We start from the raw sequence: 22,132 nt of genomic DNA, 5'->3' as shown, positions 1-22,132 counted from the left end.
TTTCGCAACGCACTATACTTAGCGCCTTGACTGCCGCGGCACAAGTGTCAAAATCTGACATGGAAAAATGAACCCAACACGAAGAGCTCCTAATTTCAGTTACAAAAGCCGGCTACGGGCTTCTTGCCACCGCCTCGCGCCTTCATGTCGCTTCCAGAGGAGGCATGAAGTGAGATGAGAGATGACTGTGGCAGGGCGGGAGGACAGAGTGGTCGGGCGGGCAGGGCGGCAGACGGAGGGTAAGCTTCCGATGATAATACCTGGTAACATGAACGTGACGATGACTGGCAAGATAGCATTGAAATATTGCTTTGGCCAGAGCTCCCTGCTCCACAGAGGCAGAGACTCGCAGTGGCTCCTCGTTTAGTCCTCCTCTCGGTCCTGGCCCTGGTGCTAGTCATAGTCGTATTCGTGGTCCCCATCGTGGGCAATTATAATTAGATGTGACTGACGCTCGGAGCTCAATTAAAAGCCACGTGGTCCCGGTCCGGGAGCCAGGCGAGCCGGAAAAATTGGGTTAAAACGTGCGGCGGCAAATACTCGAATGCGGCCCAGAAAAACCGCTCCAAATTGTTTCTATTTCAATTTGCCAGCCTGGTTTTTCGGGTGCGGAAGCGTGACATTTTGGCTATATTGAAATTTATGTTTTTCCGACTCAAATCCCGCACATTTACACAACTTTGGGCCCCGCACTGTGGGCCTGTGGAACCAGGGGCAAAAGTTTTCGCGTTCATTTTCATGCCAAATTTCGGCACACATCCGCGTCTGTGGTCAGGTCCTCCATCCGCAACCCTAAAACCCACGGATCGGGGTCGGTCTCCACCGGAAGCCTTCGGCAATGCGACGATGGGAAATTGGTTTATTTTATTCCCATCGACAGTTTGTTGGCTGTACAGAGGGGTTTTCGATGGTTGGTTGGATGGTTGGTCGATGGGTTGTTTTTGGTGTTTTTGGGGAATTTTCAAATTAACATGAAATACGATTTAACGATTTTGTTGGAAAAATCCAATTAGGAAAAAACAATTTCCTTTTTTTATAACGGTTCTTTTTTGTGTCGGCGACTACCAACAAAATAATTAGTGCCGTATTAGTTGAATTCTTGATTTCTTTTCTGTTTTTCCCGATTAAAGCCGTTGGGGAAATATTTGGCTAATTCTTGGGAACTAATCAAACCAAGAATTCTTCTTTTAGTGTTTCTGATGAAGAGCCACGCTTATGGCTAACTTTCGTATAGCAATAACAAAAGGTTGTCCCTAATATCTGCTTTAAGCCAGCTTAGTTTCCTGTTTGGGAAACAAATTGGTTTAAAGTATGAAACCAATTGTGTAGCCACGTTTCTGGTACTAAGTCAAGTCTAGCCGCGCGCTAATGAAAGCAAATATCCCGCGTTTTGCCCAAATGATGTCGGTCTCCATCAGGCCAAATACACGGGAGCAAAAAAGGTCACTCACTCGCATGCCCGTCTGCCCCAGCGTCCGCCTCTCTTTCGCTCAACCGCATGCAGCTGCAAATGCATTTTGAGGGTGCCACCGCAGAAACACCAAAAACCGAAAAGGGAGAAACGAAACCCAAGAATGAATGAAGTGGAAGACATGAATGGGAATGAGAATGGGAATGGGACTAGGCGAAACAAGTATATTCCGAGCAGCAAAAAAATTGGGGGCTAAATGTGCTCGTTAGTGGTTTTCCAGCTGACTTTGTTTCTCTGTCTGTCTTTGTCTGTTTCTGTGCCTGTGTCTCTTTCCACCCATTGGTTACCGTACCCCACATATTCGTATCCGTATCCGTATCGCATAAATTGTGTCTGTGTCTAGCAGGGGGAAAGCACACACTCCCTATGGCTATATCTTCTGCTCTCTTCCCAGAATTCCTTTCAAAACTGTGTGACTTTAAGCAAAGTCAACACGCAATTTAAATAACAATTGGATTTCTGGTAAATGTTTGTGCGGGAGGGAGAGTGTCATTAGCAAGACATTTATACGCCTCAGTGGAGCATCGCCACACATGTTGGCCAATTTATGTGCTTATGTACATTATTCAGGAACCTTCTGCTGAGCATAAATTAAGTCAAGGCCAAAACATGGTGGTTTGGGGAATATGTCTAACTGGGAAGACACGACATTTTGCCAGTCATGTGTCGCTCAATGTTCTACATGGGCGCCTAGAAGCCCATATGCATTTCCTTAAAGACCGGGTCCATACAAGATCGGGATTTTATTGATGGATTTTGGAGCACAAATGACTCAAAACAATGAGATTACGGTTTTCAAAAGTTCGACTCTTAGTCGAAAGAATGGGCGGTTTCCCAAAATACCAAATCTTACTCTCCAGCAAGCACTTAACACCACTCAAGCAGTGCGAGCAGATAGCGGGCAGTTGTTTACTGCTTCTCCACTGCTTGCTTTAAGCGTTTGTTCTCCGGCTGAGCTGCTTTCTTTTCTCCAGCTTCCCCATAAGTATGCTACTGTTTTTGTATGTGTGCGTGTGTGTGTGTTTTTATGCGCTTAGCAGCCATTTAATCTGGCGTTGCGTTGAGTGAATGTTTTAACACTAACTCCCCATTGTAGCTGGAAGGCACTCGCACTGCACCTGTAAAGGCACCCCCACTGTACCTGTAAGGCCATTCATTCCACATGCTGAAGGGAATTATGTGAAGTGGACCGTTTGACTGACCAGTCACCTGCTTCTATCTTCTCCCTGCTCTTCACGTTTTCCAGCTATCTTCCCTTCGTTTTCTTCTTCTTATTCTCCTATCTTTCCTATCCCGTACTACTTCTTCTACCCCACATCCTCTGTAACATGGCCGTTTTATCTAAGCTCAGCTTTGGCATTGTTAATGCCAACACATTTTCACATTTTTACCCACTTGGCAAATTTACGTATTCCCCCCCGTTCACGGCTCCTGTCACGGCATTTGTACTTTCATGCACTTTAGTAAGAGCGTTCAATCCGTACGGAGGGGCAGCGCCTCCGCATGTAGTATGAAACGTAAACTGGAACGGGAACCCCTCAAATCCTCATGAAATTCGGAGCCAGAGCAAGAAAAAAGTGGGATTTTATCTTTTAGTCGCTTGTTGCTTGGGTTCCTTGAAGTCCAATGTCTGGACACTTCCGGCTGCAAAAAAACGTATACGTATACCGTATACGTACGCACGGGTCGGCCTGACGTGGACTTATCGCATGTTTGGGATTTATGTTGAAGGAACAATGCTGCCGCTTTGCCTGATTGTGGGGATTAAAAGCCTCGCATCGCATCGCATCGGGCCTTAGTTAGATTTATGCAACATTAATTTATGGTTCTAGAGAAACTGCTTAAATTGCTTACATTTGTTGGGACAAAATTGAATTTATTTGAAAGTTTGCAGAGTTACCAGCAAGCGCCGCAAGAATATTGAGTATCGCATGGCCTCTGACCTTTATCTTTGAACCAATGTCTTTTTGTTACGATTTCCTATGTAGAATATTTGCTTTCGCACCATTCATTGTCGTCGCCTAACAATAGACAGGGACAAAGAGAGACAGCGAGAAAGAGAAATTTAATGAAATTTCAAATTTGCCATTCACTTTCTGTCTCAGGCTCAGGCTCAGATCTCAGGCTGTTGGTGTCCCAGTCTCGCCTCAGTCGCTGTCTTAGGTACTGGCTAAACGAGCAAGCAGCAGGTTCAAAGTAAGCGTAGGTGCATCCTTGTTTGACGTCTCCTCAGTCTACCGATCCTAATTGGTTGTACCATTCACCAACAGCTTCACTTTGATTGAAACGCATCTCCTGCCTCGTTTGGCCAGTACTTTCGTAACTGCCTCAGTCCCAGTCGCTGCCGTAGCCTCAGTTTGCATGTCCGGACACGACTCGACAAGACTATCCCCCACTCGCCTTGTTCGTCGTCTCTTTTGTCCTCCTGCGACAGCTGCTCATTTCACGCTTGGTAATTTCAATGAATTTTCGTCCGGTAGGACAGCATGCGACGCGATGCCACGCTATCCTGTTATTTGTATGCCGCTTCATTAATTAAATTTCCTCTTTTATATTTGATATACAATTTAGTTTGAATAGTTATTCATAGTTATTCATAGTTTCGGCTGGAGCCCGTTTCAATTACTTGCTTGAGTGGTAAACACTTAAATTAGTCCCTGAAAGGTTATGCTTTTTATGCTAGAGGTGTGCTAGGCACAGAGAAAACTTCACAATGTTTACCAATGTTTATCGTACAAAAAATTTTAAAGTTTAATAATAGCTTAACAGTTTTAAAATCGTCTTCACCGACGCAACATTTCCGCATGACGAGCGGGTAGGTAGGCAAAGAAGCAACTCTTTACAGTCGGCGATTTTAGGAACTGTGGACTCATGGCTTTCCAACAGGTACGGGTCTCCTGTAGCAGCTTCTCGTTGAGAAAATGATAGTACTCGTTCCTCAGTCTGTTGGCCGTGGCCACCAGCTCGACGGATTGGCTGTACTTGAAGTCCCCCATGAGTTCTTTCTTCTGGACACTGGGAGCATTTTTCTGCTGGGAAATCACGTCAAAGAAGGCTAGCTCCGCTTTCTTTGCATTGACTTCGACCTCCGTGTGATGGTAGACCTTGCCATAGCGGCGCTTGACCCACTCTTGCACCACCACCGCCTTGTAGGAGTCGGGGAAGGCCGCGAACACCAGCCGGGGATCACGGCGCAAGACTCGGAAGGCATCCCGCCGCAGCCGCTCCATTAGCTTGCTGTTGTTGGGGTCAAAGTACTTAATTTCGTCGATCCAATACAGGGGATTAGTCTTGTCCGGCGTGCAATTGGGCCCCAATGGAGTGTTCTCCTTCTCCCACTGCCGCTGATAGGCCTCCAGGGAGCCAAGCCACATGCTCTTGGCGCACTGAACGATCGTCTCGACCACCTGTGCTCTATAATTGAAGCTCCCTTTCATGCTCTCCCCGCTGCCGGACATATCTTCGGGGGTAGCTCTTAGCGATCGGAGCACCTGCCTTCCGATAACCTTTTCACTTTCTGGGGCATCGGGTGATATTTCCTGGTAGTGGAACAGGAAGGGTTTGTGTAGCTTGGCTGCCTCGAAGAACCTGCATGGCGAGCACGCTAGGTCCTCCAACTCGTTTTCCATTATCGTGAACCGGGTCGTGCCTTTCCTAGGACTCTTACCAACTGGTGGTGGTGGTGAACACTTGGGCAGTTCGAGCTCAGTGCCCTCAGGGGCAAGGGGTAGACATGGCTCCTCCTCGGGATCGGATACACGCGCTCCGGCCATAGACCTTACGCGATTCTTTTCGGTGATCACCTGTACGCTGGCTGTGTTCAACGTCTCTAGACGTCTGATATCATCCTCCTGGCACATGTACTTCATCTTGGCAGGGCAAGCGGGTGTGGACACTGTGCGTCTGCCGCTGAAAATTCCTTCTTGCCTGACCAGATCCACGTGCGTGTACTGCAATCCTTTAAGCTTCTTCCAACGCAACGTACAGTCCTCAATGTCCTTGTCCAGAAGAGAGATCACACGTTTCTTCAGGCGAACATCCTCGCGTACTTCGAGATCCACGAGGTCGAGGCAACGGTCGCGGATCTTAACCGCGATCTCATCCTTCACGAGCTGCTCCTGGCGCAGAGCCTCCACGTGGTTCTTGCACAGAGACGCGTCTCGATCGATGACCTCGCCCAGACTCAACTTCTTCCAGTATTTGTCCATAATGTCGGACACTGCCTTCAGGAGCACCCGCTTGACCGGCTGGAACTGGTAGGTGGCGAACCAGCGGTCCGCATCGTTAACTTTGTATGTGGCCTTTTGGCCCGGGGGCCAGAAGGGAAACGACACCACGTGGCTGCTATGCTTACAGCTGAAGCGATCCATATTCCTCGCTGGACCTGGTCTTGACAGCTTCTGGAAGTACGAGGACTTGGATTTCGAGTTCTGGCGCTCCTTTGGTGCCCCGACCCGAAGACACACCTGTGGCGTCTGCTCTTCTTTCACGCGAGGCTCATAGCCCGGCGGTAGGATACGATCCAGCTCCCGGAAAGTCATCTCCAGGTCGAGAAACATGATGCAGGACATCAGGATCTGCTCGGTTGAGGTCAAAGGTGTCCGACACGACTTGTAGTGGCCCTCCAGAAGAAAGTACAGGAAGGCAAGGTCACTGCTGCGGCTCAGATAGACCAGGCTCTGTAGCTGCCTACGCTTCAGCATTGGCGTTATACCCAGCCTCGCGAGGCAGATTCTAGTCCGCTCGGTGGTGCCCACATCGGCATCATCCTTGATGGCGTAGGCCAAATCGTACAGGGCTTCCAACTGAAAGTCGGAAAGAACGGTATACCACGTCGCTATAGGCATTGTGTTCTGGAAGATTCGTTGGTTGTTTTGCGCCTCGAATCAATTAAAAAAATATTTGAATAAAATAACTAAAAAATTTGTTTTCTGCTTTCCGAAGTAATGTTTTTAAAATGAAAGTTTAAAATGGTTTGAATTCATTTCTTATGACTTGTGAAATGACATTTTACATCGATAAATTATAAGGCGACTTCATCATTCTTTTGTAGAATTTTCTTTTAGTAGGAATCCTCTTAAGAAATGCCCTTTCACACGATTCCAGCTATAAATCTCATAGCCACATGTACATATGCATGTATCCTTTGATCGACCCTCAATTATCGCTCAGCAATCAACAGTGATTGAGGCAACTGCAACTCCATCTGCATGAGAATCCCATTAATTTGCCACCATGCAACACACTCAACAAGTGGCAGACACACAACTCAATGGACTTCATCCTACAAACCTCTCCGTTCCTTTTTTGGTTTTTTGTTCCGCTCCCACCAATACGAGGATTCCATTACCCATCCTGACAACTGACAATGACGGATTAGTTCATCTGCGGAGGGCTTGCCCTGGTATTGGGTTGGACATTCATTTGCTCTCCGTTTCGCAGTTCATACCGGGACCGTCCTGGTGGCCCATCTGCGCCGCCGCCTCCTCCTTGGGGACTAATAACTTTATCCGTCATCGGAGCAAAATATAATAGAGTAATTTTCTATGTGACGCGCCAGGATAATTGGCTGGACTCGGACTTGGACATGGGACTCTGGCTGGACCATATGTCGCTGCACTTGCAATCAGATAAATTGTGGCAGGAGGTGACAGCGACAGAGAGGGCAGAGGAGCAAAACGAGGCGGGGCCTCTCCGCAGAAGAATGGGACAAATCACATAAATTACTTTATGATGGCATCCCAGCCAGGAATCTGGTAGGAAAACTTTCGGTCCGGCCTGGCACATGTGGTCACGGAGTGACAAAAAACTTGCAACTTCCACTCTGCTGCTGCTGCTGCTACTGCTCCTTCTGATGCTTCTGATGCTGCCACAAAGAAGCAACAAAAGTCATTTCGAAGTTATTACCCCGCTCCTTTTGACTCTCTGCTCTAGGATCCCTCTCCTCTGGTCAGTTGCCATTTGTTTGTCGCTTCATAAAGAAAAAAGAAAAACCAAAGGGAAAAGGCGGGAAAACAAAAGTTTTCCTTCTTTAGCTCTCTGAACTTTTGTCAGCTTCGTTCTGTGATAAAGTTTTTTCCCCCTTCTATTCATTTTCCGCCTCTCAATTTTTTCCTTATTTTCTCTGTGGATGGACTCTCGCACAATTTTTGACCGTCCCGCATATTTTTCTCTATTTTTTTCGGGGATATTTTTATTTATTTGTGCTGGAAAAGTTTACTATTCAACAAAGTTGCATCAAAAATGCAATTCCGAATAAATTTTCCAGTTTTGCGTTACTTTTGGATCGCATAAATATGCAAATAATTAAATTGGCGAAATTTTAAGCTCTGCGATTTCAATAAAGTGTGACGAAATAAACTGATTTGGAGGTTTTGATCCTTGAATTTACTGATCAATTCAGCTGTTCTTTTTTGAAATTCCCTTCAGAAAAATTCAATTGAACAAATTCTTTGTAATGAGTTATCCTACAAAGCCAAATAATGGGACACCCCCTGGTCGGGATATTCGATGGGCTGATACTGATGATGATCCTCCAACATCACCAGACCCGCGACCATTCAAGAGGCCGGACGAACCACCTCAGGGGCCTCCCGATCCTGAGCCCATCCTAGGTCCACGGGTTAAGCCATCCAGATACATTACAACCAGTAAGGGAATCCGTCCAACCCATCTACTAGCTTCCATCCTTATCGTCTGAGATCTTTTCCAGCCGAGGATGACAAAAATTCGGGCTTCGAGCAGATAGCCGTCTGCCTGTCATTGTTGCTTGTGGTCATCACATTTCCCCTGTCGATCTTCTTGTGCCTGATTGTGGTAAGGGAGAACCATCGGGTGCTGATCTTCCGACTGGGTCGCGTCAGGTGAGGATCAACAGATATTTGGGTTTCTTTCCATCCCCATAGCCGCATACCCTGCTCTGTCTCAAGGAAGGGCGTCAGGGGCCCTGGCCTCGTGTGGACTCTGCCGTGCATCGACTCCTATGTCATGGTAGATCTACGCACCTTTGCGACCGAGGTGCCCTCTCAGGACATCCTCACCAGGGACTCGGTGACGATTTCCGTGGACGCAGTGCTGTACTTCTGCATCAAAGATCCCATGGATGCCCTCATTCAGGTGGATGATGCCCGGGAAGCCACCGTGTTGATAGCCCAGACCACACTGCGGCACATAGTCGGTGCCAAGCCGCTCCATACCCTTCTCACCTCGAGAGACACCCTTTCCAAGGAGATCCAGGTTGCCGCCGATGATATCACGGAACGATGGGGAGTGCGAGTGGAGAGAGTGGACGTGTAAGTCAACCCAATAATTCTCCCTGATCCTCGGCTCATCTTTCACTGATTATCTTGTGCTATGATTCCATAGGATGGACATCAGTCTACCAGTTTCTATGCAGCGATCATTGGCCAGTGAGGCAGAGGCAATTAGGGAGGCGCGGGCCAAGATCATTTCAGCCGAGGGCGAGCGCAATGCCTCGCAGGCTCTGAAGGAGGCATCCGATGTGATGTCACAGAACAAGATCACCCTGCAGGTGGGGCCACATTTATGCCTTACTTCATATCTCTGTATCTCTATCTCTGAGCCTTTTTCTGTATTTTAGCTAAGACATCTACAAATTCTTACCGGAATTGCAGCAGAACATAGATGCACGATTATTTTTCCATTCCCCATGGATGTGATGACAGCGTTTGGCACCGTGGAAGGATCCTCTAAAAGCAATCAAAAGCCGGATGGAACAGATGGCGGTGGGGAGAACCAGACCTCAGATTTTGATCACTTTGGAGACTTCACCCCGAAGGTGATAATCACAGAGCCAGCAAATCTCCCCGAAGACCTACGTTTCGGGGAGAGTGGAGAGGAACCAGAAACGAGTAACACACAGAAGCGGGAAGAAACGGAACGGAAAGCTGAAATTCCAGGATCTATGCAGGAACGAAAAGGTGAGGATGCAGAATCGCTACATGAACAAACAGGAGTGGAGAATGATATCAAGAGTAGTGAGGGAGATAGTAACAACGAAAGGAAAGTAGAAACAGCGGCGGTAGCTGAAAATGATAATAGATATGGTAATAGTAGCAGAATAGCATCGAGGCTTACACGTCTTATTTCGCCATATTCTAGACAACCCAATACAAGAATCGAGAGTGAAACTGATCCTCCAACCAGGCCCGCAGCTGATCAGCACCGGCAGCGCCAAGCTGGAAATGAAATCAGTTACTATTCCATAATTCCCGAGAAAGAAGATGAACCTGATACAAATATTAAAGTTAGTTTATCGCGATCTCCTCCGCCGAGACCGCCGCCACCTCCCCCTCCGCCTCCTCCGCCGCCTCCTCCTCCTCCGTCTGCGCCTTCAGCACCGCCCTGGAATCCTTGGGACGTTTATTAGTTATTTAATCGGATTGACATAAATACCTAATGTAAATATACATATGAGCACCGGCAAAGGAATGGCAAATAAAGTACAATTTGTATTAACATATCATGTTCGATTTTAGTTTTAGCAAGGAACCCATGAAGCTAGTGTCATATAAGCTGGTGTCGCTTTCTTTCCATTCAAACGAATCAAAATCTTTTCGATATAGTAGTATATTATATAGTTATCCCAAATATGTCGGATCTGAATAAAATATTTGTTGGTTGGGCAACAGAGCAGAGTCCAGTTGCATCGGATGTGGACTTCGAGGCTCTGAAGAGTGAAGAGTTCGAGGTCAGTCCCATGGTATTGGGTCTGATGCTGTCCTTTTTGCTGTTTGTGATTGCCTTCTGGATCTGGCTGATCTCCCGAAGCTGTCTGCTGGCAGAGCCTGTGCAGAATACTAAGGGCCGAAGGGCTCGACAGGAAGGAGGTCAATCTACTGCGGCAAGAAAGTCCGCAGGTCGCGTCTTAAACAAAAAGAAGAAAAGCCGCACGTCCTTGTCCAGCAAACCGAAGTGGAGCAGCTTTCTATCATTGCCGCAGCTCAGATCCCCACGACTGTCAAAAAGCTATTATATGGGATTGGACCGGATGGCGCCTTTCCATCTTCGCTTCGAGTCGGAGCGCATCACCAGCGATTCGAAAACGATCACTCAAAGCACAATGAATGCGAGAACGGGACCGGGAAGTGGACCGGGAGCAGGAACAGGATCATCATTGACAGAAACAAGCATTCGAGTATCTAAGGAATCCTCCAGAGCAAACACAACGTCTACTATTGGAACAGGTACAGGATCATCATCATTGTCAGAATCAAGCAGTCGAGTGTCTAAAGAATCGTCCAGAGGAGCCTATGATAACACAACTGGAATGTCTACCTCACCCCACGGCTGTTTGGTCAACAATCGGAGCAGGACAGCCGGTTTGCCCTTGAAGAAATACAAAATCCGGTGGGCCAATTTGGCCAATCAGAAGGTTCGATTCATGATTTAAGACACAATGCTACACAGTGAAAGCTCCTTAGAACGGTCATCATAAATTTGACAAGAGATTAAAGTCCAAAATTATAAATATTACCCTCCTGTGGTGCTTTCAGTCTACACTTTCGTTCTGTAAAACAAAGCAAGCTTGGAAAAATAAAACTACTGTTACAAGTATTTAATAAAAATATATAAAATATACAAAATGAATCCTGCATGCAAGATAGACCTGGCCTGTCGTGAGTGCCAGGATTGGATGACGGAGGTGTGCGCCCACTGCAGCAGCCTGCTGCCGGATGCGGAGGAGTCAGCCCTTTGGGACGCTTGGTGGCCGGACGAGCCTCCATCGCCCTACAAGGCCGTGGTCAACTATATGTCCGCCTTCGACTGCCACAAGCTGCGGCGGGAGGTGGGTCGTCTGGTAGAAGAGTCGTTGGAGTCAACGTCCGAATCAGCTCCTATTTGGGCACCCTACAGAATCCTTCGCTACATTTTACTGGCCACAGTATTGTGCGTTGTCCTTATCCTGATGATGTACGTAGTGTGGATACTAGTGGTTACCTTCCGGCAAACTCCGGCTACGCCTTGTCGGCAATGTTCTCAGTCGGGGACAATGCAATGCAAGAAGTCGTCGTCAGAAGTATCAATACTGCGTAATCCGTTAAAGCGTGCCTATCCTGGGGAGTCCGCTTCCAGGAGTCCCTGTGGACTCTGTATAGCGGGCAGCTGCAACCTGTCCAATAAGGACAACATCTCGAGGACGTCATATCGCAGGCAAGAGCAGCGTAATATAAGATGGAAAGCAGATAATTTTTGCCGGTAGAAGGACGGCAAGGAAGAGTCCAGAGGGCTGCTAAGCATTTCAAACTAGCGGAAAAATAAAGCAGGAGAAACGGGAAAAAGCACAGCAAAATAACACCAACAAATTCGAAAACTGTCGTAGCTGTGCTCAATCGGGGAGAAGATTTATGAAATGTGTTCCGTTCCGCCCCGATTTGCTCCCTTTTTGTTCGTCGATTTTTTTGTCGGTCTTTGGTCTTGTTTCTTGTTTCGTTTTGCTTGTGTGCCGCCAACAAACGGGGAAGAGAAAGTCGAGCCAAAAGAGTGCAAGCGGCAAACACACAAAAACAAATAAATATTCAAGCAGATTTACAGTGGACCTAACATATTATTTGTTCTTTCGATAATCACAATAAAATTTCACTTGGGTTTTGTATTAATAATTGAATCAAATTAAACAGGTTTCAATTGAAAACCTTTTAGGCAAAATTCACCAGGTATGGCCCACTGTAGGATGCACACACACATCAGACATCTCGTGCACTGTGCACGACCAATGTGACCCCACCAAAGTGGCTTGGCCAAGTGTTGTCCCTGGCAGCGTATCAACATTTTGCCTATAAATACGGCGAATGTCGTTAATCTCAAATGCAAGCCATTTTTAAAAATCCATAGACTATGGTTTATCGCCCGCCTGGGAGGGCATCCGCAGAGGAGTGAAGGCGGTATGAAGTCTGACGAAGGGTCAGAGAGCACAGAATTGGCCATAAAAAAACAATTGCATTTAATTTCAATCGAATGCACACACTTTCAAATCGAAATTGTAGCAAACAATTTAGACAAAATGCATTTATATTTATGTTATGTCTAAATGATTGTTCAAATTATGGATGCCAGCGAAAAATTTATGTGATTTTCTTTTATATTTCATTGAATTTATTTGCGGATTTGGTAGGGGAGCCGTCGACCCGGACGGCCAGAACCCAGAACCCAGACCCAGACCCAAAGAGCTCGTATATTCTGCAGTAGCAGCAGTTGGGGCATTTAAATCACGGCCGCAACTGTAACGAAATTGAAAACTTTTCCTATATGTACATAGGTACATATATATGTATATATATATATATATATATACGAATATGTTTGTTTGTCCCACTGTTTGTTTGTTTGTCTGTCTGTTGGTACTTTTAATTCATTCGATTCATGCAGCTGCCGCTCCCGAGCGAGACCCTTGGCTGACTTTGATTTATTTGTCGGTCGGTCTCGATGTCCAAAATGGAATTAAAAGTTTAACGGGTTGGCAGCGCTTTCCTTTCCCGCTTTAGTGCTTTAAAAACGCATTGATTGCTATTGACAAATTGATTTGCTGCCTTCCTGCGTGTCTGCCTTTAATGTCAATTCCATTCCAGCTTTATTAACAATTTGCGAATGCGACATTATGACAGTCTGTCGTCGTAAATCAACCGGCCGCAGACCACAAACGAGTTGAGGCCTCTTTCTGGTTCTGGTTCTGGTTCTGTCAACCCTTTTGGTTCGTTATTTCTGACTGCACAATTTCTACAAGCGCTACACAATTCAATACTCATACTTATTGATGTAATAATTAATCTTCGTTACAATATTTGCACCTCCTCTTCAGATATCCAATTAGAATTCCATTCCAATCCATTTGATGGCTCAACAAATTTATTTATCAAATCAATCAACTGATTGTAGAATTCAACACTAATTATTTACGCTCACTAATACATTTCTTGAGCTCTTGAAGTGAAATTGAGTTCTACCTAAGTATGCAGATTATATTAATTTTATTCCATTCTTGGAGACATAAGCCTTCCGAGTCGCTAATTGCCTCAACATTCCACTCTCCCAATGTCACTTAACCGACGCTCTATGAGAATCTCGAGGATATGTATGAAATGCAGGAATTTCTTTGATATTTGAACAGAGCACTCGTATTTTATCGTGGTTTAAGCCAATTACCAGATTGCCAAACAATGTGGAACTTCCCTGAGGAAATGTATTCGCCGAGAGTATTTTAGAAGAACTTTTTTTCTTTTTAAAATATCAACCATAGCTTCGAGCTGGCATTTGAAGAGTTTCCTCTCTAGCTTTTAGAAGTATTTCTAAAATATTGAAAACTTTCTCTCCGTGTAGTGCTTTCATGCTCCAGCTTCATTCTTTACTCGATTTAACTCGTTGATTTTGTGGCTTACACTCATTAAGCCAGCCTGCACCGACCCCTGCCATTGTTAGTGGGAGTCTGGGGATTGAGGGCCTGCTGGCCACTCCCGACTTGTCGTACCCCTCCATATATTTGAGCGTTGGAGCCAGCTGTAGATGGTTCTTTGTTGGATTGAGACTGGCACAGGAACCGTCGACTCGGAGTAGGATGGGCATATGTTTTCCTCACGTCCACCCTTCATTACTGAAGATGTGGTCTGCATGTGGACGTTGAGTTTTATTCTCGGCTCGGTCCCGGTCTCGGACTCAGTCTTCGAGTTGATTTATTTTATGCCCTTGCGCCGGCTGCAATCATCAACCGGCCATTGTTGTAACTCGCCCATTCGCCCACAGTTGGCCCTGGTGGCGCTATATGGGGGGTATTGTGTGGATCTGGGGGTCTCACTTTTGAAGAACTCAAACAAAGTATTAAATCGCACAAAAGCGATATGGAAAATATTAATAATCTGGCCCTGGCCCTTGTCCATAGTCTAGGAATTTACGATGGCTCGTCGTTTATTTATTCCTACCCTCGGACCCGCCCACACAATACTTCCTCATTACATATTCAGGGGTCAGCTGTGTTGGCTTTAAAGTGGACATCGGCATGGACTGGAGCAGATTGTACAACTAATTTTCATTCAAGTTTATCAGAGGCAAAGCAACCACAAGGACTGCATAATTCAGCAGATCCAGGTCCGGACAGTCGTGTAAGCCATCGTGGGAGATATCAATTCAAGGCGCATAATGTGGCAATCGGTGGAACATTCGGTAAATATGAATTTTAGATTTGATTGAATATTAAATAACATTGAGCTCTGCTTTATCTGTTTGTGTTTCTGTTGGAAAAGCGCCATTTGACAAGATATAAAGCAAACAATTGATATGGGTTTATATGGGTTTACGAGTATGCACATAGATGTGTGGTTCAGATATTGTTTGATGCGGTTTTAGTCGCGTAGAAATTGCTATGTCAAATGGAATTGAGTTCTGCGACATGCGTTTTTATATGGTAAATGCCATTGTTATATTTCTGTACCTATTATTTGATGGTATATTTTATCCCAATATTCACTTTGAAACGACTTTACTTTTTTACACTTTTTTAGCTCCTTTATTTGCAATCAGCCCTCCTTGGTACTTTGTCGCGCCCGCGGATAAAGCAATGCAAATAAACGTAATAAGCAGCGACGACAAACAGAAGGAAAGGAAAGGAAAGTAGAGGGAAAGTGGGAAAGAATGTGAAAGAAGAAACGTCAGACCCAGCGTTGCTTTGGCAATATTCCATTTGAAGCTGTCTCTTTCGTACCTGAAGGAGAAGCTTGCTCTTTGCTCTGCTTTCGTTTCTGTCAGACACTTGAAGGTGGCAGGGCGTGTTAATTTGTTATACCCTATACTCGCAGAAATCAAGGGTATATCAAGGGCTGTATAGATTTTTACCAGGACCGATATCCCACACCAAGAAATTTTAGGCTTTAGAATTCTTGAAATTGCATATATTTGCAGTTATTGTCCATCAAAGAGGGTACCACAAAAAAAGATGTACCTAAAACCACTGTCAAAATACTAAACCATATAATTCCCGCTGGTTTTTCCACTCTGACCAGCAAACTACAAAGTGCATCAAATGTCGAGCAAAACAATGGAAGCTTCTGTGTGTTCTATTAATTATTTGGAGCATTGATTAAATGAGCTCACTTTGTAATTGTTAATTAAATGGATATCATGCAAATTCATGGGGCTTTTGTAAACATTCGACTGACATAATTAATCCACAAGACACAGCACAACAAGCCATAGAGAATAATTAAACAATTTAATGATGGTTAATAATCAGCCTCAGTGACAACCGTAACCTCAGTCGGGGAGTTGCGACAAGAGACAGAAACTCAACAACCTTCTTGATTGTGTGCAAATCAGTTTTCACAGCAAATTAGGCAGCCACACATTAAAACTTTGACAGACAGGTCCCTGCCCCACGGGCACCCACCGACCACATATAACATCTCCAAGCCCAGGCCCAAGCCCAAGCCCACCCTTTCCTGCTAGACGGGGGGAAAGTTCATCCGACGGCTCTTAAAAGTACACATGTAGCATATGTATGAAGAGCATCAAAAGTTTTAAAGCAGCTGCCACTGAAGGGCAAAGGGGTACTCATACGCCATCCGCACTCCCATATAAAAAGTCACAGAGAGACAGATCCTGGAAAAAACGGTATAGAAAGGTTATATGCGAAGTTCGAGGCGTTGAACCTTGAATACCCTTGAATATCCTTTGTGACATTGTGTTTAGTTTTGATAAAACTATAGAACACTAAGACGTAAGATCTATTTCTCCTTGGAAAAGAATATAAAAGACAGGAAATAACATGAAATAAATTCTCTTTTGCGTGGCAAACTTCTAAGGTAAGTTCTAATACCCTCTGAAAGGGCATAGGAAACTTTACGCGGCCACAGGAGCATGAAAGAGCCAAGAAAATTCAAACAAAAGTGCAACCAACTTTGAGGTTACGACTCCTCTCAGTTTTGTGCCGCCCGCAGAAAAGTTTTGTTCTTTGTCCTTAATTTTTTTCTCTCCGCAAGCCATCAATAATGAGATATAAAGCATCGATAAAATTGTTTCAAATAAAATTCAAAAACGACAAATAAATAAAGTAACTAAAAACACCGTTGAATAGCTAGTGAATACGATTGAAGTGCAAGTGAAGGTAATTTACAAATGTTTTAAGTCTGTGATAACTTTCAAAGGATTTAGCGGTTATCTGATTTTTCTGCACTTACTCGTACATATAATTATCTACCATTTGTGGTAGTTAAGCCTTATCTGATTATCGTGAAGTCCTTCAGTTGTTGGACCCCCGGCTTGTGCGAAGAAAAAGCCATCTATTTGTTGCCCATTTCTAGCTAATCCAGCTAATATCTTTGCATCCACCTCCAATATTTATTCAAAGTTTCGATTGGTCATGTCTACCACAAAAACCACAATGAGATCACACAGACAGCATGTACTCATTGCTCCTGGTCTTCAGTTCGAGTCCTATCCTACGGTCTCATTTAATTTCATTGCCTGATGATGTAACCCCACAGCCCCGACTGGCAATGGTTCGTTTCATGTTCCAGCATCTGCAACACAGTTCTCGGGCGTATGTATTTCGTTTCCATTCCTATTTCAATTCGGCATTTCGGATGAGTTTCGCTGATTTTGTGTTTTGATTTTTAGAGGCAAACTGTTGCATGCTGTTCCCATCAGGGAGTGCGCATGTCTGTTCTCACAATGTGTTCCCATGTTAACCGTTTGGGCTATGACTGTTCCCAGTTTTTGAGAAATTTGAATTTGTTTGATCGTAAAGAGTAGTATATCCAAAGATGGAAACAGAAACACAGCGTTTTTGTAAAAATTTGGGAAATTAACGAAAATTGTATTAAATTATTAATATTATGTATATCAAATGTAAATGTGATGCATTTGCTCTCTATTTGTAGGTAATATTAAATACACCGAGTGAATGGCCTGACATTTTAATATTTACACTTAGATGGCATTATATTTTCCCAGAGAGTGGAAATATTAAAATTAAAGTGTAGTGGTAAGTATTAAGTATACTTCCTGTTTAAAATGAATATTTTTGGTGTGATATATCTAAAAATCACTTGTTTAATTTTAATATGTTTGGGCCCTATTTTACTATGCCACTTTTCGCTCAATGCGTGCATATATAGTACAATGCATCATAAATAAAAATAAAATAATATAGTCTATCATAAAATAATCTGTGGTATCCACAATTTGAATGCTAATGTTTTATTATTTATAGCTGGAATACATATTTATATGGATGGACCTATGCATATGTAGTCATTATCAATCTATCTACGAAAAAAACTTTCGCATCAAATAAAACATAAATTAATAACGCTTCACATAAACCATAAGTAACTCTACTGATGGTTTTTAATCCTTCGTTACCGTTTGAACACACGACTGTACGAGTATATGCTGTTGCTCCACTCCAATAAAACTTAATTTAGTTCAAAAATTCTGCACGTAAATTGTTACCTTTAGGGCTAATTAAATCGCCGATGGGTAAGTAGGTCAAGTATTTTGATATTTCATCCAATATTGAATTGTTTTTGCCACTTTACTAATTAAATGAAGAGAGTTTTCTTTGAGTTCTCACCTCGTGTGAGACTCCCACAGAGTGGCATGACCATGAAAGCGTCTCCAGCTCTGACAACGGAACATGGGCGCCTCCGGCTGTGCTTATAAAGTGGGCGGAATGGGGATCCCCCGTCCGTCTGTCTGCTGGTGGCGTCTAATCTCATTCATTTTGAATAAGACCAGCGCTCCGGCGTACACACATACCTTCGAGTACATACGTATTTAGCCCGAGTACTTGTGTCAACACAATTCAAGTCGGTTTCAAATTAAAAGGCCGTGTAATATGCGTCTATCTCTAAGACTGTTTTTGTTTCTGCTTTTTTCTTGGTCCTTGTTTGGTCCGGCTCTTGGCATCTGTCAATGGAGAAGGCTCCTTGGAGAGGTGGCTGCTTCTATTGGGACAAATTGCCTTGGACTGACGTCAGCAAGTTTTCGGCCAAAGTGAAAGTAATTAAAAAAGTTCAGATGGACGGATTTTCCAAAATATCTAATTGCAATTCTCGTATTGACAGCCTGAGGCGCAGAAGAGTTGTAGAAGGAATCTTGGAGGAATATGTGGAACATTTTCTTAAATTTGTTGCAAATAAATAAACTACACCATTTTTTATTGTGATTTTATGAATATTCTTATATCCATATGTCACAGTGAAGGCCACAATGTCATCTTGGTTTTTGGGGTATTTTGACTTTACTCAGAGGCAAAGAAGAAAAGTGGCAAAGCCTCAGGAGGCTGCACAATGTGGGTACTTTTCCACTCTATATTCCCTGCTGCACACACATTTGAATACATTGTTCAAAGGATTATTGCCACACCAAACTGCATAAGCGACCTTCAAAGTTTCCGTTGGCAAGTTTCTTTTTCAATAAGACATCCTTCGGTAAACGGATTATCCTCGTTCATATAATGTATTCCTTGTCTATAATTTGTTCCTCTTCTTGAATCGAAGCGAATGTCTCATCTGGCGAATATTAAAAGCAGTCAGGCAGACGCACTCTGAGGAGTAGGACAATGTGGAGACTGTTCTTCCGCACCCTGCTTAGCTATTCAATAAAAGGGCTGCTCACCATATGAATACATTGTTTAAAGGATTATTACCCGCCAAAACTATCTGACCTTCAAAGTTTCCGCTTGCAATGAGACATCGTTTGGTAAACGGTTCATATATATGTACGTATGTTAGTATACTCTTTGTCTATAATTTGTTCCTCCTCTTTAAGAGCAGTTGAGGGAAAACTCTGTCATCTGGGTTTGGGGCATATTGACTTTAGCCTGCCTGGAAATTGGCTACGTGACTTGACAATACGAAGAGATGACGACGCCGTCGAGGAGGACAAGGACGAGGACGACGACCATCATGATGATGATGATGGGGCTGAATGGTGGGGAGAATGCGAGGAGCCGCATGAAATGCAAATTTTGTAACATTAAGCGGGAGAGAGTCTGTCAATGAGGAGGTTGGGAGGAAAGAATAACACAAGGAGCATAAGAGAGAAAAAGAAACAAGTTTTTTGGCTTAATTTCGTCACAGGCAGCTTGTTTTCATTAACTGGCCATCGAGGAGCCTTTTGACTTGGTCGGAACGAGAGTCCCCGGGGCCCCGACCTGCTCGTTAAGCGTATGAGCAATCGATTAAGAATAATGTGCCGTTGAATTTACAGTTGCAGCAGAAAGCAATCAACATTAAGCGTTTAGCCAAAGAGGAGGACAGAGTGAGAGCAGGGGGATGCTCAAGCAGTCTAAGAAGAATGGCAGCCGCATTCCTCTCCTCTTCCATTTACCCCAGACACATCGTGGCTTCTGCCTTTGGCAAAGGGATAGCAAATAGCGGAACCAGTAGAGTTGGGTTGTTCTGTTCAATATGAGATTTATGAACTAAATTATGTAGCTATAGCCGGATCCACCCGTTTAAATACATGCGAGTATATAGAATCTGTAGAATGTATCTTGGATACATACTTAGTAGTTCAAGCTGTGCAACATAAAGGGAAATTATCCTATATTGCAAGCAGTCCATTGCTGAAATCTGAAGGTTTGGTTCCATTTCTTTGGCAAGCAGTTTATCTTCCCTGCCAAGTAAAATATTAGCAAGAAAATCGAATTTAAAATTAGTTAGTGACTTAAAAGTTAAGGTCAGAATGTATTGTTGAAGTCAAAAAACAAATTGGCATCTCTGTCAGGTCAGCCAGATCTTCATCCATTTCTCACTCTCTTCCTCTCTCACACGCGAACTCGCACTCACACACACACACACACACACACATTTGTATGCACAATAGGAAGTTGATTATTAAGTGCGTTCTCGCGGGCTGCTTCTCTTAACGCCTTCTCTCTGCTGCATTTTTCTGCTCCTGCGGCATCGTGGCAGCATGGCTCCTTGTTGCCTTTGTTGTTTTTTATTTTGTCTGTCTTTTGGCATTCTTTCATGTGTGTTCCTGTATGTGTTTGTATGAGTGCGGCAAATTTCTTTATTGCGCTTTTATTTATCTGTCGGTGCCTGTTTCAACATCGTTTACCGTTTCAATTTATCGACTCCCCACGACGGTTAACGGAGAGGGGCGAAGTTTCACGGAAATTCTGCGCCATTGTTGCTTAAATGTAGCCTACATATATGGATTTATGGATAGCCATATGTACATTGTACATACAGCACTCATGTGAAAGGAGAATGAACTACAAGTACATGAAAACTCGTAAGAAGTTCGAGGGATTTTGCTTGAGTATCTTTTATTAATTCTTTAAAGATTCTTATTCCAATAAAATTGAGCGTAAAAGTTTTGAAATTGAAGCAATAATTACTGCTCCTTTCATCTTTTATACTAATTTTTAAATTGCTAAAAAGCTCCTTCTAAAATCAATGTCGCAGGAATTCCGATAGCGACCAATCTTGCGACTACTCATCTGCCGAAAGCGACGCATAGCCTCATGTATTTCCTGGACGCTGATGGGCTTCACCACCTCCATGCCTCGACCCTGTGTGACCTCGGGACACACATGCATCATGGCAGGACTGCCGCCGGCCGAGGTCACCCGACTGTACGGCTCAGTGGCTCGATTGTCCGAGTTCAGGCGTGTAAGAATCGAGTAATCGACAATTGCGGCAATAGTTTCGTGAGCCAAATACGCCAGGATGTTCATGGTGGGCGTGGGGATGCGCAGATCAGCGGGCAGGTCCAGGAAGCGTCGGAACTTGTTCTTTATCTTCTCGCCGTGGCGGCAGTAGAAGGAAGTCTTGCGGGCCTCGTTGAACTCCAGGTACTGCTGGCCGGTGAGGATCTGAGAGATGCGGTCGGCTCGGAACAGGCGCCGCATGCGGTCCTCATCGTGTAGCTCGTGCACTTCGATGGCCAGTTCCTCATCCTCCTCCTGCTGCTCCAGGTCGTCCATAAAGTCCTGCCTCCCCGTCCTAATGCTGAGGAATCGCTTTAGTATACGCATATCCTTGAGGTGCTTCCGCATGCGGGCAATCTTTACCAGATGATTGCGCATGAGAAACTCAAAGTCGGCCTGCGAGGGACACGGATTCTGTTTGCGGCGCATGGCCACCAGAGACGCCTCGTTGAAGATGCCCCTCAGCTGCTGCTGGAGGATCTGTTCCACCAGCTTAACGCTGGCAGTGCGCGGCTGATCGCTGTCGCCAAAGCTGCGCATTATGTCGGCAATCTCCGTGAGCAGCGAGACGGGAGCATCGTCTTGTACCGGAGGGTTTCCCACACTGTTGGCATTGACGGCACTGGGTGCGGCCATATTAGCATGTTGCGGCGCAGCACCGTGTGGCGGAGCCGGGGTCTGAGCTATGTTTCCGCTCTGCAGCAGGATGACCTGGCGTTGAACATGAATCGGTTTAATGTCCTCTACGGTCTGCAGCTGGGGGGTGGTGGGGGCCGAGGGCGGTGTGGGTGCTAGCATCACCGGCGACGAGGCCAAGTCGTTGGTTAAAATGCATACCGAATTCTGTCGCATTACACGTTTTGTATTGTGATTCATTTTTATTTACAATAAAATGTTTGTTTGTGAAAACTCAAACAGCTGATGGATGTCCATCTCTATAAACGATAGTTAGGGCATGCATCGATAGAGTAAATATCTGTGTTGCTGCTGCA

At 44.7% G+C, this 22,132-nt stretch overlaps 4 protein-coding genes across 4 annotated transcripts; 2 read left to right on the top strand and 2 right to left on the bottom strand.

The window, feature by feature from the left end:
* Positions 1–4,182: 4,182 nt before the first annotated feature.
* Positions 4,183–6,452, bottom strand: ssp5 (short spindle 5). Its single transcript, XM_001359448.4, has one exon. It carries the CDS (start codon positions 6,316–6,318, stop codon positions 4,255–4,257), a length of 2,064 nt encoding a protein of 687 aa, XP_001359485.3. The 5' UTR covers positions 6,319–6,452; the 3' UTR covers positions 4,183–4,254.
* A 1,448-nt stretch (positions 6,453–7,900) lies between these two features.
* On the top strand, positions 7,901–10,975 carry LOC6897657 (band 7 protein AGAP004871-like). Its single transcript, XM_015182443.2, has 6 exons — positions 7,901–8,121; positions 8,184–8,334; positions 8,401–8,763; positions 8,837–9,002; positions 9,072–9,891; positions 9,970–10,975. Exons 1-5 carry the CDS (start codon positions 7,929–7,931, stop codon positions 9,858–9,860), a joined length of 1,662 nt encoding a protein of 553 aa, XP_015037929.2. The 5' UTR covers positions 7,901–7,928; the 3' UTR covers positions 9,861–9,891; positions 9,970–10,975.
* A 69-nt stretch (positions 10,976–11,044) lies between these two features.
* On the top strand, positions 11,045–12,098 carry LOC6897656 (uncharacterized). Its single transcript, XM_002137759.3, has one exon. The coding sequence runs from the start codon at positions 11,076–11,078 to the stop codon at positions 11,691–11,693; it is 618 nt and encodes a 205-aa protein (XP_002137795.2). The 5' UTR covers positions 11,045–11,075; the 3' UTR covers positions 11,694–12,098.
* Positions 12,099–20,730: 8,632 nt separating this feature from the next.
* On the bottom strand, positions 20,731–22,107 carry Spt3 (Transcription initiation protein Spt3). The gene has a single exon (XM_001359447.4). The coding sequence runs from the start codon at positions 22,014–22,016 to the stop codon at positions 20,856–20,858; it is 1,161 nt and encodes a 386-aa protein (XP_001359484.2). The 5' UTR covers positions 22,017–22,107; the 3' UTR covers positions 20,731–20,855.
* Positions 22,108–22,132: the final 25 nt, after the last annotated feature.

Source organism: Drosophila pseudoobscura, chromosome 2, assembly GCF_009870125.1.
Source record: "Drosophila pseudoobscura strain MV-25-SWS-2005 chromosome 2, UCI_Dpse_MV25, whole genome shotgun sequence".
NCBI lineage: Eukaryota > Metazoa > Arthropoda > Insecta > Diptera > Drosophilidae > Drosophila > Drosophila pseudoobscura.
The sequence above is the reverse complement of the archived record's forward strand: the minus strand, read 5'-3'. Positions and strand labels throughout refer to the sequence as shown.